General features: G+C 32.4%; 1 protein-coding gene across 3 annotated transcripts in view; it reads right to left on the reverse strand.

The window, feature by feature from the left end:
* Positions 1-1,885: 1,885 nt before the first annotated feature.
* LOC111622073 (transcription factor AP-2-beta-like) overlaps positions 1,886-16,944 on the reverse strand; it is a 68,238-nt gene continuing 53,179 nt past the window's right edge. For all 3 annotated transcript variants that reach the window (XM_023364391.1, XM_023364392.1, XM_023364390.1), the window contains exons 3-7: positions 9,228-9,291; positions 8,063-8,267; positions 5,286-5,404; positions 3,975-4,116; positions 1,886-3,313 (exon numbers count right to left, since the gene is read on the reverse strand). In XM_023364391.1, the coding sequence (XP_023220159.1) occupies positions 3,016-3,313; positions 3,975-4,116; positions 5,286-5,404; positions 8,063-8,267; positions 9,228-9,291 (828 nt within the window). In that variant the 3' untranslated portion in view covers positions 1,886-3,015. The remainder of the gene's footprint in view (positions 3,314-3,974; positions 4,117-5,285; positions 5,405-8,062; positions 8,268-9,227; positions 9,292-16,944) is intronic.

Genomic DNA, 16,944 nt, shown 5'->3' on the forward strand with positions numbered 1-16,944 from the left:
ACAATAGACGAATTGGCTCAAACTTCTTCTATCCAAAAAAACTACTTGTCAGTAGAACTATTTCTATCAAAACAGGGACAAAGTAGACTATCTCAAGGACATCATCAACACGCCTTGAGCAACTTTCGAAGAATTGTTTACTTTGGTGAAAGGTCGTAGAAAATTAATATACAATTGTCGCTTAAAATCACATTTGACAACTGATCAAAATAAAAATTTTTCACTCTATTTTCTTCCTGTAATTATTTTTCCCTTTTTAATTAAAATTTCTTAATAATAAATCATAATCTTTACCATATATATTCTATTATTTTAGATAAATAAATAAATACATATATATATTAGATCATTGTCCCCCTCTTAAATAACGCAAATTTTAATTAATTGTCAGATATTGTAGTTTGAACTTTTAGATTCTATCGCTGTTATATTAACTTGTAGTCGTAAATATGTCTTTCTTTCGAGTAGCTAAGGATGGGGTCGGTCATATTTTACTGTGTTTAAACCGTAAAAGGTAAGATTTACGTTTTGCCTCTGTCAGAACACCTGCTGAGATTTAGACAGGTTTCTCTTGTTCAAATGTCCATTGGTGTCAAAATTTTATAACTTTCCAAATGATTATATTCTGGGATGTGTTCATTTATACTATTCCATATATTCTCTGCCTTTATATTTCTATATCGTAAACCGCTTTTAACACTGTTATAAGTTCGATATAACGCGAGGAAATGTTAGAAAATAGAATGGTATTTACGCTACCTATAACCAGAGCATTATACTCGTGCATCCGTGGCATTTATACCCCATTATCTAAATAATTTGGCTGTTTAAACAGAAAGAATTTCCGCCTCTTATTTTTTTTTATTAAATTTATTTTCATTCCGAACTTATCTTTCATCTTTGAAACAATTTATAAAATCGTGACTGTGAATTAATTAATTTCTGAAACAGATTAAATATCTGAATCTAATTGTTTAACAATTGTTCTATTTTGAATCGTCTGTTTCAGAAATTAACCAATTAAAAATAGATATGGATTAAAGTCATCTGTTTCAAACAATAGATTAATAAAAATTTGCATAATAAAATAATCTATTTCACAAATATGCAAATTATTTTACCACGTGAATTTTTATTAATCTGTTTCAGAAATTAACATAATTAATACCAAAACGAATGTTTGAAAAATTATTAAAACTTTTAAATGATTAATTTAGGAAAATGATTCAGATTTGAAACAGAATGTTTATTTATTAAATAAATTAATAAATTTCCTATATCTTAAATAAAAAAAAACATACACTATTATACTGTAGGGAACCACTTTTATTCATTCGTTTTTCCGTCTTTTTTTTATTTAATTTTTTTTTATTTTTTAATATTTTTTAAATCATGGAGATAACTTACGAAAAATTAAATATAACACACGTTTTTTTTAAAAAATAAAAATAATGGCGATATGTTTTTTAAAAAAATAATAATAATAATAAAACAAATCTGTAAGAATCTCCATGGTACAACATGTATGGCAGCAGGAGTTTAAAAGCTCCAGCAAAGAGGGCCGCCTATGAGGAAGACGTCAACATGTAAAACGAGAGATTAACACTGGCAACCAATCAGCTGGCTCGATACTCCCGTTCCAAAAAATCAACAGCAGTTAATAATTAAAAAAAAAAAAAGCCAAGGAAAATGATGAAATTAATACTGGCGTACATTGTAGTGTTGATTATAGAAGAAATAAATGCACTGACCATTTCGGAAAGAGGACTAGAACAGTTTGGACGATTACTGGGAGATCCCCATTTCCCATTTCCATAGATAGCTTTAATTCTTTAATATTTTTTGGACAACTGGATGAGGGAAACACGGTACTAAGAGAACATACTTTTTTTTTGTATTATTTTTTTGTTCATCAGCTGACATTCTTCAATTCATAAAACTGGATTTGATCGAAGACTGACCAGAAATTATTGATTTCAATATGACGTTAATATATCCTTTTTTTCCAGTCAACTAATGGACCATTAAGAACCTTCTAGAAAATTGCCTACGATACCACTACACAACACCAGCTTACCAAGCTATCTATTAATCCAGACCCTAGGGGGAAAAACGTAATCTAGGTTCACTCCACCAAAAACATTTGACACAAATTCGCGGGTTGTTTTATTATTTGTTGGAACTGAAACAGAAAAAATAGAAATTAAAAACACATCATCGACGAGTATTATTGAGTGACTCGTCCACTTCAGCTATGGTTTTTTTTTGTGTGTATACATGTATATTTATATTTATATTTATATACTATATAAGTACAAGCTGCCTTCTTTATAAAGCTATTCCGTTGTGGCACAAACAACAGAGCTGTTCCTTTTACGAGGTAGGCTCATCCAGTCTTTAAATACAGAGTATGGCATTTATAACTGCAGTTTGGCAAAAGATAAATTTTTTTTTTCTCTGATATTTTTTACAATTCTGATATTTGTACTCTCGTTTAAGTACAGGACTCCGTTCTATCGTAACAAGAAACGGAGAAAACAGTAAATTTTAGTAAATTTTTTTTTGGCCACTTCTTTTCTACACCATACTACAAAAGGCCTATATCATGGAACAACGAAACAGATGAAGACAAATTGCTTAAAAGATTTGGCAACCAAAAAATACTCCAGTTGTAAGTTTGGCAACATTTGTATTGCAACAATACCATCCGTGAAGAAAGATCTTCACAATATTTTATTTTTTTGTTTTTTTTTATAAAGTCTTCGATTATATCAAGCACCAAAACCTTAAGGAATGTCCATTTTTTAATATATTTTTGAGCTTCTTTTAAGTGCCTGAAATCGAAGAAATTCACAACACACGACCACATGTGCGCATCTCTTAATCATGTCATAAAACATTATTATTTTTTGTCTGTGGGAGTGTGCAAATGAGAGTCGAATCGATGAAATATTTTTGAGCACATCGTCATTTTCGACTATCTTCATTACAATTGTGTATTTGTTTTTTTTTTTTTTATTTCTTCTGATCTTCCTTCTTCGTGTCTACATTACCAGTTGCATTGGTGACGTGCGCTGATGTTGGAGTCTGATAATTGGACAGTTGTTTTTCGAGGTATTTCAGTGATTCGTTTAAAAAGTTCTGTACTGCTGTTAACGCAGCTACTATCGCAGGACTACCGAATCCATGAGTTATCAATGAGAAATGAGTAAGTTGACGTTGAATATTGGGTTCCAAGATAATCTGTGGCCTGGTATTGCACAATGGAGAACGATCTTGGTTCAACAAGTCTATGAACTCTTTCATCATTTGCCTGTGAAAGAAATGATAAAATTTATCAACAAACAGAAATTATATGAAGTTATTAAATCTAAAAATTAACATATAAAGTTACAAATTCAGCCAAAGCATCAGTCTATCCTCAAATATGTCGGGACCTTTCACTCATCACCCAATTTTGGACCCATGATATTTATGAAAACACGGAACAAAAGGAGTACGAAGGGAAAAAAACATTCGTCTTAAGGTACATGGCATATTGCATTTGTCTATTGGAATGGTTTAAATCTAATAAAACTCGATTAAAACTTTAACCGTACGTCAAACTGTTGTTCCGTAGTTGTCATTCTCTAATTGCTCGCCTCGAGCTATAACTAACTGTCAAGACATAGGTTTGTACGTGCATTTACCATTTTGCATTCTGCATAATCAAAAATATCTGACACGCTGTCTACTTATATATTTGATATTAGATAGAAGCCCGATAGATATTTTAATGAAACGTCTAGTGATTTATAACCGGTAATATATTTTTAAAAGACTTATTTTTTTAACGCCAGATGGAGCCACGCTACTAACTGGATGAGGGATGGAGCTAATCCGATTTTTTCCCTTGTTTTTTCAATTGAGGATATAATTAACATAATAAAATGAATTTAAATAATTAATTTTGCGGTAATTTAATAATTACTTACTTCGTGGCTAAGAGCAATTCTTTTCTTCTATACATATCAGTCGGATCACTATGATTTCGACATAGATATTCTGCCATTTGCCGAGCAGGGAATTCCGTCTCACACACGTAACCAAAATCTCTTGCTAAGTGTATTGCTTCCCCTATAAATATGCCAAAAACTACAATTGAGAATAAAGTAAATTGCACAATGTATTCTTAGAAAAAAAAATAACGCGTATTGAAAATATCCGCGTGTGAGTGTAGAAACTTCCATTGTAACCAAGGACGAATATGGTTCATACAAGTAGGTGCTACCTTGATTGCCGAGCGAGTTTGTAATGTCTGAATAACTTCAAGGTCGCTGGCCATTGTTAGCAGTGAGAATAAAGAGTGTTGTGGATGGTTTTATACATTCGACCGGCTACTTTTGTGCCATATTTGTATGTATTTAGTTCTTCGCCGGTCAATGGTCTACCACAATGGTAAGAGCATTATGCGACACCCAACTAGAAGACGACAAACTGCAGGAAACTACGAGTCTTTTCGATTGCAGTGGACACGGCGCGAGTGACGGTGTTGGAAAAAAACGATTTCTGTGACGTAAATATGACGGCTGTAGGAAATTGAATTTCCCGTCTTTGTCATCAGTAAAGTAGAGATAGGTTAGCTTTTCGATCGATAGAAGAACTGTTTGAGCTTTAGTTTCCGACATAACCTATCATCTTGGAGTTTAGAGAACAGAGGGAAAAAAAGGAGAATATAAAAACAACAGACTATTAAAATATGCTTATAAATATTGACGTAAAGCTGTAAAGAAGCTGTTCTTTACTTTAACTCTTTTCTATTTTTCAACGTACGACAAACCAACAATCCTATTTTTCTGACGATTGTTTTCAATTACCACATAATAGTTTCCATTATTTTCCGGAAATGTTGGAAGAGATTCTCGGATATTCCATTTACGAGATACGGAAGAAATTACTTTTCAAAGCTTTACTCGGGATTTTATTATTATTATTTTTTCTTTTCTTTTCTTTTCTTCCTTTCGAAATTACTCATTTTAACATTTTCTATTATAGGAAACCGAGAAAGACAACGCACTTTTATATTATTTTTCGACGTTTTCTCTGAAAGCCATTGCTTTAAATAGAAATTTTACACGTTTTTAAAGTATTTTATAATAAAATGTTTTAAATTTTTATTCGTTTTTATCGATTGCAAAGCGCGATAAGTAACGGCACTCGAGCGTGCAACTCGAGTCTATTGTTGGTAACGTTATCAATAATATCAAATATTAAATTAAAAATTAAAAAAAAATGATAAAAATTACCTTCGACTAAAGATGTTAATAATGTAACATTGGCAGCTTTCCGCCTTCCAGCAGGTAAATTGAGGCCAATTTTCTCGAGTTTCTCTCGTAAAGACCTTCCACCATTTTTGGATTTGGCTCTACGTACAAAAGAAGAAGAGGAAAATGTAGTTAAGTGTAAGAAAAACAAAAAAGAAAACAAGGTTTAACTTTGCTATTACACTTTAATTTGTTACAGGCAACATTCTGACACAAGTAACCTCAGGTAATTTGAATTGGCCTGAAGGCCTCTTAGTACGCCCACGGTTTCTCTACGTGTACTCAAATGTAAAGAAAAAGCTGCAGGCCAAAGGACGCCGCAGAGGAATTCGCCTCGGGCTACTTTTCCTCCAGCCACACCTGCTAGCTTTACCTGGGATAACTAGTGCAGCAGCAACGACGTCACTTGTCTTGTCAGACTCGAGATATTTCTTTTTTTTTGTTTAGTTTGTTATCCAGACTTATTACTTGGACAGAATTTAATTCTTTCCTTAAAACCGACCTAACAGACGTATTTTCTAATAAATTCTAATGAATATTTTTCCATATAAAAGCGAAATATTCACCGTTTTAATTCCGTGAAAGAGTGTGAGGGAGGTTGGCGCCAGTGGTGTAAAAATCGAAGGAGAAGCGTTAAATAACGTAAGACACGAGATATATTTTAGGTTTTGTTAGATTAAGCGATAAAATATACATAAAAACACGGCTAACAAATTCCGAGAGATCAATTTGTAAATATTTGCACATCATCTCTTCATCAAATGCACTAATAAAGCACCGTGTTTTGCTGAGAGATAACGTAGTAGCTACTACTTGTTCAAGGAGTGTCGCATTCCAGACTGTTTTCTCAGCAGAAGGCTATCATCACAGAATGGGTGGGTCCACAAATTTAAACAAGCGTGTCAATCGAGAGAGCGAGAGAGAAAGAGAGAGAAAGATAATAGTTGACTGCACCGATTGCACGTTGTCAGTTCACCAACTAACAAACAGTTTATATATATTTTGAAGCACCACTTGCGCGATTAAAAGTGCAATTTTCATGTATGAATTGTGCGGGGATTTTATCATTTTAAGCAAACTTTCATCCCGTATTCCAAATGGCGATTTATTCTCATTCTACAGCTCTGTTTGTAGCTCTTTGCATTGAGAGTAGCGAGTGGAATACGGCCCGTCCTATATAATAACCTCTTCTAACGACTTCTGAAAACTGGTTCTGAAAATGGTCATGCCTGGATAGTCAGTTTTACTACGCTGTTTCTAAAAATACCTGAACAACAACACCATATACCTATCCCCCTATATAACCATCCCCGTATATATATATATGGTGGACGTATCGAGAAGTGAAGATTTGTTTAGCAATAAACGACGCGTTAAAAACACGGCATCGGCCGGGGGTCGAAGTGGGGGCAGCGCATTGGAAGAGAGAAGAGAAAATGGAAGATTTTCTATTAAATAATCGTAATTTATTGGAAGTTTGTAAAGGCAATTTGGTGAAAAGTCCTGAGGGTTTGTAGAATATCGAATGAAATTTCACAAACTTGTATTAATTTATCTCTAAAATTTGAATTCTTGTTATATTTTAATCTTTTAATCATATCGTGTGGTTAGCAAGACGGAAACTAAACCGAAGAAATGCATTAATAAAGGATCCACACTCATATCACTTGTCCTGCATGATTGGCCAATGATTCTCGCTGTTGTCGAATGAAACATGTTCACTACAGCATGAAATCTTTTTAATTCCTACAGGCACAAAATTAATTTTGGACAAATTTCGCCGTAGATTCCCCGAAAATTTTCAATACTCGTGTCTCTTGTGTCGTTGGCTCTAAGCATTTGGCTAATTGGTTTCGGTATTACAACTCTATCGTACACATTTGTAAAGGAATTTCTCCTTCGATACGACTTTCTACAAGAGAATTTTGTCACTAAATATTACGAAATTATTAATATCTTCCCTGGCATTTAATTACTTTTTACAGAATCTTCAATTAATAATTCGAAAACCAACCGGTTTCTCAACAACTCCAACGAAGAATGGTATGCATAGGAATATATCTTAAACTATAAATCGTTCAATATCTTAATATTAAAATCCAAGTAGTAATTAAAATGATTATTAAAAAAAATCCTATCTAAATACTAGAGGTAAGGAATTTTCTATTGTCAGTAATGATACACGATAACTATAATTTCTTCTTTGATCATATGTGGTGGAACTCGTAACGAGCGATGGGGGTATTACTTTCAAAAACAATTTTCTCGCAATTGGTCTGGTATTGATGGAACTGGTTTTTGGTACACTTCTTCTACGACCTATAACCTATATTATCATATATTATAAGTACCAAAAAACGCATTGAATTTTAAGAAAATCGCAATAAAAAATTGCCAATCTTTTATTCGTCGTATGTATCCACCAGGCAGAAAGTGTCCTTTATTTTTGCCATTTTTGCTTAGTTTTCTTAATATTTACGTGTTTAGAATGAATATTTTTCCAATTTTTAATTGATTAATTAATAACTTAGAAGGATGATTTTAGTCCTTCGTGATTTATACTATCGTTATTCCAACAGGTTTTCCTTGGAAAAAAATGAAAATTAATTTAAAGAATGATTATTTTTGCATATAATTAATGTAAAATATACATTTTTTTTTCTTTTTTGTCAGTTTATTGGCCGAAATGGCCGAGAATCTTTTTAAAGCGCTTCGTTCAGTTCGAAATCCGACTTATCAAATATAAAGGTAGGAATTACCTTCTAAGTACACCTCCTAATAAAGAAGCGTTTAAACATTCGGGCGGTGATAGCCTTCTTTGCACTTCTCCCACAGTAACTTTGTACTTGGATGTTGAACTGAGCAGCGAAAGGCGTCCAGGCACGGAACAAAACACATCGGTTGGCGACGTCACACCTGTGATCACCATTTCCTTGTGATTGTCACTGTTCCTTGGCTTGATACCTGTCAAGAATTTTGATATTTCAAACCTATTTCTACGAATTTCAAGAGAAAAACACATTACAATTCATCGCGCATTAACTCCTGTCTCGTTCCTTTTATATAGCCTACTTCTAAGAATTCTATTTATAAAAATCTTACATAAGAATTTATTTGTACAGAAATTTTACTTAGAATTTTAATTAGAACTTAAGAGGCTTCATCTCTTAATTATTTAGGGACTACACTGTATGTTCGACCAAAATTTATCGAAATAATTTACTTTATTTATCATAGAAACCACACTAAACTACCCATAAATTCCCTTTTAAAAAGGGTATATAGGCTCGTTTAAATCTTAGTACGGGTCTTATAGTGAGGGAAGATGATCCATATTAAGAGATATATTAAAGATATACCCGAAAGAGGACGATAATAAGGCAATTTAGTTAGTAAAGTTAAGTTGTATATCATGAAATCACGCCTAGATGATCGATAGTAGCGTTGGGTAGAGGGTGAATATAATAAGATCAGTTCAAATTATTTTTGCTATAGTATCAAATAAATTCTAGTTTTTAATATAAGTAAATACTTCCTTATCTATCTTACATAGAACAGATGTTTTACAGGAAGCAAGACCAGTTTTAGTTAGTGAAACAGGTGTTCGATACGAACAGTTTTTCTATTCCTCTTTACATCATTCCCTCCATTACTTTAAATATTGTTGCGTGTTTAGCTTAATTAGAAAGCTTCGTGTCAAATCTGTTGACATAAAAAAATGTCACGAAGATCAAAAAAGCAAGAAATTCCTCTTATTACTTTGTCAATAATGAGATTAATTGGTAAATTATCAATCATTTTTTCGATTAGAATTATCCTACTTATCGACGTCTATCGATACCTGCCGAGTCAATTTTGCTGGGCTTTTTTTCATTTTATTTTATTTTTTAATTAATGTATTGTGTAGAAAAAATACACACTCACCTTTTCTGATGACACTGTTATGATCCCCTGAGAAGAGACTATTTGCTTCGTCTACTCCTGTTGCCTGCAAATTTACAAATTTTTATCTGATTTTAGCTCCTTTAATTACTTTTATCTTTATTAAAATCCAACTCTTAACTTATTCGTGTAAGCTCTATTAATCTACACAATTACTCTTTACTGTATATTTGGTTTATGACCACCAGATCCTGTATAAAATACTGTAAGATCCTTACAACTCGAGTCTAACGAAGGGTAAAACCAAAACTGTCAAAGAGAGAGTCATTTAAAATTAAAAACTTTAAAATCCTGTATAAAGGGGGTCGTTTAAAACCAAACTTTTAAGTCTTGAAATTACTGTATAAGGATTCTAATTACCATATGATTATTATAACCAAGTCCTTGATAATTAATACAATTTGTCCTGCATAAGCATACTATACCTCACTACTTTATAGCTGTAAATCGTGTATAATTAGCGTTATAACTACTCAATCGTGCAGTATTGTTTTTTAATTACTAAAAATAAGTAGGCCTGCTGTTTAAGTGTTTCTATACAAGCATAGTTATAGCCTGCATTCGGTAAAAATAACTGAGTAATACTATTAAAATTACCTGCAGAAAATTATATAGTAAAAATTAAAGTATAGTATAATTCAGGTGTTTTTGTGTATAATCAAATTATACGGTTGCATAAGTCTGTACGGTAAAGTGAAAGTATAAGAGCATCACTTTACAGTACGAAAGTGTAATACTTGCAGAAGGCAGAATGAAGTTATCTGTGCACGTCCCCAACTTTATACAGTAATTTATACAGAGGGGAGAACGTAAAAAAGCACTTTTATTTACATACTTCATTAAACATTGCGACAGTAAATAAATTTATAACCGAGTCTGCGGTGTTAATTGGTGTATTTTTTCTAATCGAAAAGTGCTGTATTCGGTTTAGAACGGCATCAGCACCTATATTAAAGGCTGATATCTGATCTTAATTACACTTCACGATATATACCACTACTTCTGATCGAGGAAACTGATAACTACCCTTTCCCTCTGATATGCCCTTTTTTTTATAACGTCCCTCTCTACTTAAGAGCCTTACTAGGTGTGGCCTAGTAGGGAATGCTTCCAATAATGGCGGTCGGTTGATGATTGGTAGGTTCAAGTGCCACTTATCTTCGTTCTCCAACGAATTCCCCCCTTATCTATGTCACCTGGTATGTACGGTCACAGGTGTTGGATATTTTCACACTAGCACTTTGTGTCGTCACTATTTTTATACACTTTTCAACCGTAGATTCTTGATTTATATACACCTTTTCTTCGGGTGGAATCTGCGATTTTGTAGTGTTGTTAAGTAAGAAAAATTGTTTGTTTTTTTTATTATTTTACGGGAGAGGCGTATTTTGTAGGCAGAAACGAGTTAGTTTGCAAATATGATTTTTTTCCTTCAAAATAAAAACAAGATTAGGATCCTGAATCGGATTCATTTGGTGATTATTGGAGCAATTTAGTTGTCGAACAAGAATGACTAAAAGACTTTTTTTTTATTTTTTTAGGGCAGTAAACATTCCTGAAGTGTTTTGGAGACGAGTGAAGAAGATCTGCGAGAGGCAGTAAAACCTTGGAGAGTTGATATCGTTGGAGGAACTCCGCCCTATCTCCACCCCTTGCTGGAGGGCACCATGCCATCCACTATACATGCGAACGTTCTAAGTGGACGTTGTAACAGAAGATGATTTTTTTCCCCTTATTATTATTTTTTTTGAATAAAAAATATAATATATAACGGAAATGAAAGTTAGTAAAATTTTAAAATAAATATTTATTTTTATCTTTATAAAAATTTTAAAGGGAAACAGAAAAACCCCCGTTATCTACACAGATAAGTAGAGAGAGAGAGAGAGAGAGCTTCCTCCACTTTGTTATCACGAAAATCTAGTTTCCAATTATAAAAATCGTGAAGTGTGAAAATTTAACTTTGTAATATATTCATGAGTTTTTATATGGTTGTAATTTTATTTAATTCCAGACAATAATAAAAATGTTTCTGTCCCAAACGCCTTATCAATCTGCAACCCATCAATTATTTCCATTTTCTTAACAGATTTAGGCCAATGTCACAATTCTTCACCCACTTCCAGACGAAAATAAAGTATAATTTGCTCTATAAATCGTATAGACACGTATACAAATACACAAGAAGCACGTAAAGATCGTCACGTATAGAGGCGAAGCAGTCGAGTTAAACTTTTAAAATTATATTGTAAAAAATAAAATAAAATTTATTTTATAAAGTTCTTCAGTCGGATGTCAAAAAAAAAATTTTTTTTATTTTTTTTTTTTATTTTTTTGATTTTTTAGAACATCAAAAACGTCGAAGTTTTAAACGTGAAGTCACGATTGTGTGTGAGGGCATTCACTCCCAATGCATCCAACAAGACTTTGCAGTAGTCCCACGTGTTCGCACATGGGTCAGCATTCAAGTCACGATGCAGGGAATCGAGTAGGCGAAAAGATGCTTGAATAAATCTGTTTTCACAGCTTCCATATTTTGTTGGGGTCGTTCGAGAACTATACTTCAAAAAAAAAAAAAAATACACACGCGCGGCCATATACAGAACAATGTTTCTATTTAGATTTCCCTCTTAGCTTGTAGAATAAAGGATTTTTTAGAATTCAAATGGTTAGGAAATTGTGTTTACAGTTATCGTTTTTGTATAAATATATGTGTTTTTTTTGGAAGCGAATCGTGCTTGAAACATCGTAGATGCTGGTGTTCTTGGCACCTTCCCGGCTCCAGTTGAGATTTTTAGAATTGGTGATGCAGAAAAAGGATTAAATTTACTAGATTTATATAGAGAAATATATAAAAATTTTTCTCTGTTCTAAGATTTAAACAGCCATATAATCAATTCCACACATAAAATTACAATTGTAGAGAATATTCCAACGACCATGTAATCGATATATGGTTACGATGTTATAATGGTTGCTTGAGGCCACTAAGCCGCTTCTTCTGCTAGAAAGATGACTATTGACAATGTCTTCCTTAGTCATTAAATTCTACCTACGACCACTAATACAAAAATACTTGAACAAAATCAATGACACATCCAATATAATTAGAATCCAACTGCTCTTTCGATTACTTTAAGTTTTGTTTGGTTTTCTTTTGGTAAAATTAATTTCCTCGTATAATTAATCAATATAAAAATATAGAAGAATTTCTTTATCTTTATCTAAACTAATCGATTGTTAATTATTCATTGTGAAAAATTCAAAAATTGATGCTGTCAACTCCCATCGAAGCGTGGATTCGCTTAAGAGGAACGTTGCGAGTGACGTGTTTTTTTACAGAAATTATTTTTATATTTGTATATTAAACACTTCTGTACGAGAAAGCGAGAAAATTCGCCGAGTTCCGCATATAGAAACTCTTTAAACAGCTAGATAAAAGCTACCCTTCCAGCAATGTCTAGCATATACCCCGAGGCTCAACTACATATCAAGCTACAGCATACCATAGGTGCCATTACCCTGGATAGCCTGCTGTTTACCTGACTGTGGACGTCGTTTGTTGAATTTAACCGAGCAATTGTTTAAAAAACACAATTTTATAAACTCGATAAAAGAAAAATAATCGATTTTTTCTCAAGTACCTAATTAACTTGCAATGCGCGGTTAACTCAGAGCCGTATCGATAAAAGATCTTCCTTTTTTTATGTATATAAATACACAAATATATCGATGGATAATTATAACTTTTAAACCGTTTTATGGCTTTTAAAAGAAGGTATTAAGCATAAACAAGAATGTGTTTGAGTCATTTGGGTTTTTGGAATGGCGTCCAGTTTGCAACATCAACAATAGGAGCTGTCACTTTCGGCGCTGGAAGACCCTCTGGCAAAAGACCTGTTTCCCTAGCCATAGAGGTTCAGGGACAACAGAAAAGGTGACCTTTAACCTCCGTGTCAATTTTACAACCGTGGCCAGACATCTCTACTGCATCTTATACACTATAGCTCTTCGTATTTTTCCTGTTATTGTCACGGTTCTTCACTAACTAAGGCCGCATACTCGTCATTGAGTACTATACTTCCTCCATTAAAAAATCGTGATTAAAAAAAAGAAATTTACACGATGTTTATCGTGTTTCCAACGTACTTAAAATGTCCCCTCTTAAAAAAATTTTAATATATATTTAATTAAATAAACACGCATCACCTGACACTTAAATAGAATCTTGCATTCTTTCGGCATCGGGACCTTTTCTTTTGCCAAAAATTAATTTTTTTCCCTAAAGAAAACATTGCATTTTATTCTCTAATCTTTAGGACTTTTAATTGAATAAAAACAGGACTACACGGAGGACTATTTCGTCTGAAATTTCTCTCGAAAGTAAACTGTCCAGTAGAGAAAGTATGGAGTGTTTGTGTTAAATTACTAAAGAATTCGTGGGTAAAATAGAATCCTTAAGAGTGAAAATATTAAAAATTAGGATTTAAATATAGAAAATGGAATATTTAACAAAAATAGGACTATAAAGCAGAAAGATAGTCTTATTCAATGTGATTTTGAAGGTGTAGATTTGAGATAATAGGACTATATCGATGGCTAATGTTAGAGGACTATAAACTAGAAAAAAGTTTGAATTGTTAGAATTAATGAGACATACATTAAAGAAAAATTATGTAAAAGAAATAGGATCAAGAAAAGGACTATTTGAAGAAAGAATCAACTAAAGAAATTGGATTTTAAAAATAAGAATGAGAAAATCTATGAAAGAAATAGGACTACAAGAAGAAAAAGGCAACTGTTACAGAAGGATTTTGATGAAACGGAATCAAATTTGATAAAAACTAAACCGAATCCTTACAAAAAATAAGATTATGTAAATAAAAATTGAAAAATTAAAGTGTAAAATAGGAAAAAAATCGAACAAAAGTATGATTATACAGCAGAAGACAATCGAAAAAATAAGACTATAAATAAAATATTGACAAAAATAGAACTTAATAATAGGAAAAAATGTAATTAAGAGATACTCCTATAACTGTTCTCATAATGCGGAGTACATGAAATTACACAATAAGTCAAATTTATGTAGGCTAAGACACGTAAAAAAAGAAAATTCCAGGACTTAAACTTCCTTTAAAAGTGTAGAATCAAGGAGCAAAATATGTCAGTATAAAGCTTAAACATTCCTCTTTCCTCGGTTCGAAACTATTGATCTAATTCAAATAACAAAAAAGTGGATCGGCCTACATAACTTTCTTAGAAATTGGGTAAACACTGAGTCGAAAATGTCTCGAAAACTATGAGTCATATCGAAATATCATAAAAATTCCATATAATTTATATAATTAGAAAGGAGATATCACCGATAAACTTGTGTTTTATGCCAGTCAAACATATCATTTTAATTACGTTTTCGAATTATAGTCTTATATATATATATACAATTTTCTTTATTACGTGGTGTTTTCGTAGTGTTATGTGTTTATATAAATTTTACTTTTTACAGTTTTATTATAAGTCTTTTCTAGTGTTTATTGTAGTGCTTATGCTTTCTGTAGTGTTCGTGTCTCGGTATTCTTGTGTGTTGTTTATGTATTTTCAGTGTTTCGTGTGTAGTGTTCATGTGTTCTCTTAGTGTTTCTCGTACAGTTTTTGTTTTCCTAGTGTTTCTTATCTATGTTTGTGTATTTCTTCCGTTATTCTGTAGCATTTCTTGTATCTCTTAAACCGTTTTTCTGGTGTTCTTATTTACACAAATTCCTTTAAAATTTTTTACACTTTTTTTTAAAAGTTAAATTAAGCGTAAAAATAGAAATTTTGTGAATTTGACACTTTTCGAGTGATTAAGGGGACGTTTGTCATTCAACGCTTCGCTTGTCAAGCGTAATTTTGTAACTCCTCTACAAATTCTAGTAAAGGTAATTTCTCAAAATGATAAATTAAAGCGAGCAGTAACGAAAGAAGGGTTCGATTTTTAATTATTTCTTTTATTTTTAACAGAAATTGGCTGGAAAATTGTACGATAGTACACTGTATATGACATATCGATAATGCTTTTGCAGATGTCTTCTTTCTCCTGAACGTATCCAGACGAGGAATACAATGGGTGCTTGCGTTCAATTGACGACCCACTTTTGCACGAGGAGGGATAGGTTGCTAAATGTAGCATCGCACAGAGGGCAATCTGCACTTCACCACGAACAATGGATACGTCTACGGGGTAATACGTGATTTTTATATCAGTACCAGACATCGTTTCGTGTGTGTTTTTTTAATTTTAACCTTTTTTTAACTTATAAACTGGTTTTACTCGGTACAAATTTGATATTTTGTATAATGTAGGAAGTATTTTCTATCGTTTTTGCTTATTAAAAAAGTTTATACGTAGGGAAATGACTAAAAATTTGCGACAAAAATAGGATCACCAGGCGAAAAATACGATCGAAGAACACCAGGGAAGCGTAAAAAAAGACAAGGAAATGTATCGAAAACATTACGAAAACACATAAATATACAAGAAGCACTTTAAACAGTATAAAAACATAAAGCATAATACACAACAAAGAAAATTTGATATATAGAACCTATATATAATACTGATAACGAAAAATAATAGTATATAGGAGTAGGAGTAGAACTAAATGAGATTATTTTAATTAATTAATAGAGAAAAGAGAATTTTATGACAGAGAGAATACAGAAGAAAGACGAAACAATAATACTGTATTCCAAAATTTCCTACAAAAATAGGATTTTATTATAAAAAATATCCTACAGAAAAGTGAGATGTACAAAGAGAGAGCATCACAAAAAGCAGAACGTTGAAAAAATTGTATAAAAAAAACTGGTTTCAGATGGAAAAAATCGTCCAGTAAACGGGACTGAAGAAAGCAAACAGAAAATAGGATTGCACAGGACATAGCTGTACTAAGAATAGGACTGTGTTACAGAAGATAGCAGTAATAAACGGGACTGGACAATAAAAGGAGTAAAAATTAGGACTGAAACGGAATTGAATAAAATCAGGATCTAAAATAAGAGTAAAAACAGGACTAGATACACTATTATTTAATAAAAAACAACACTAACAAGAGATTTAAATAATAAAATCAGAACTAAAAAGGTCTATTTAATAAAAAAATAGAAGAAACATCCTGCGAGTGGTGTGTCGACAGATTGTATGTTGGACAAGACTTATCACCAGATAAGACTGCACACAACCGTGATTTGAATTTCAACTAATTATCAGGCTTTTATCATATAAATAATTGTATTATATTTAAAATTTTTCCGAGGATGGAACAACCAAAATATGGTAAATTTAGTCACGGGCGACGAAACAACTTGGAAGCTTTTGAGTTACCGCATCGTTTGATTTTCCCTATCATCAATCTTATCATCGAAGAACCATCACACTGTGAAATGTATACAGGATGATCGACGTGAAGGGGGAAAAAATCGGCAAAACTCGATTTGAATCGTTGAAGCGAATAGTTCAAGCTGGTAGCGAGATTCTATTTTTGACACATCCAACGTCTTTGCAAGGTCACTGACCAAACTTCTGTTAGAATATGTCAATAAAGAAGAATATTCCATAAGTTTTTTGGGAAAATATCTGTCCCATAATCGAATTTCCCGTCTGCTTCATAAACAACGTAACGTGAGCTTTGGTAAAATTGTTACCCTTCCTGGAAAG

The sequence above is a fragment of the Centruroides sculpturatus genome, unplaced genomic scaffold, assembly GCF_000671375.1.
Source record: "Centruroides sculpturatus isolate CEXI.00-Female unplaced genomic scaffold, Cexi_2.0 scaffold11, whole genome shotgun sequence".
NCBI classification, from domain to species: Eukaryota; Metazoa; Arthropoda; class Arachnida; order Scorpiones; family Buthidae; genus Centruroides; species Centruroides sculpturatus.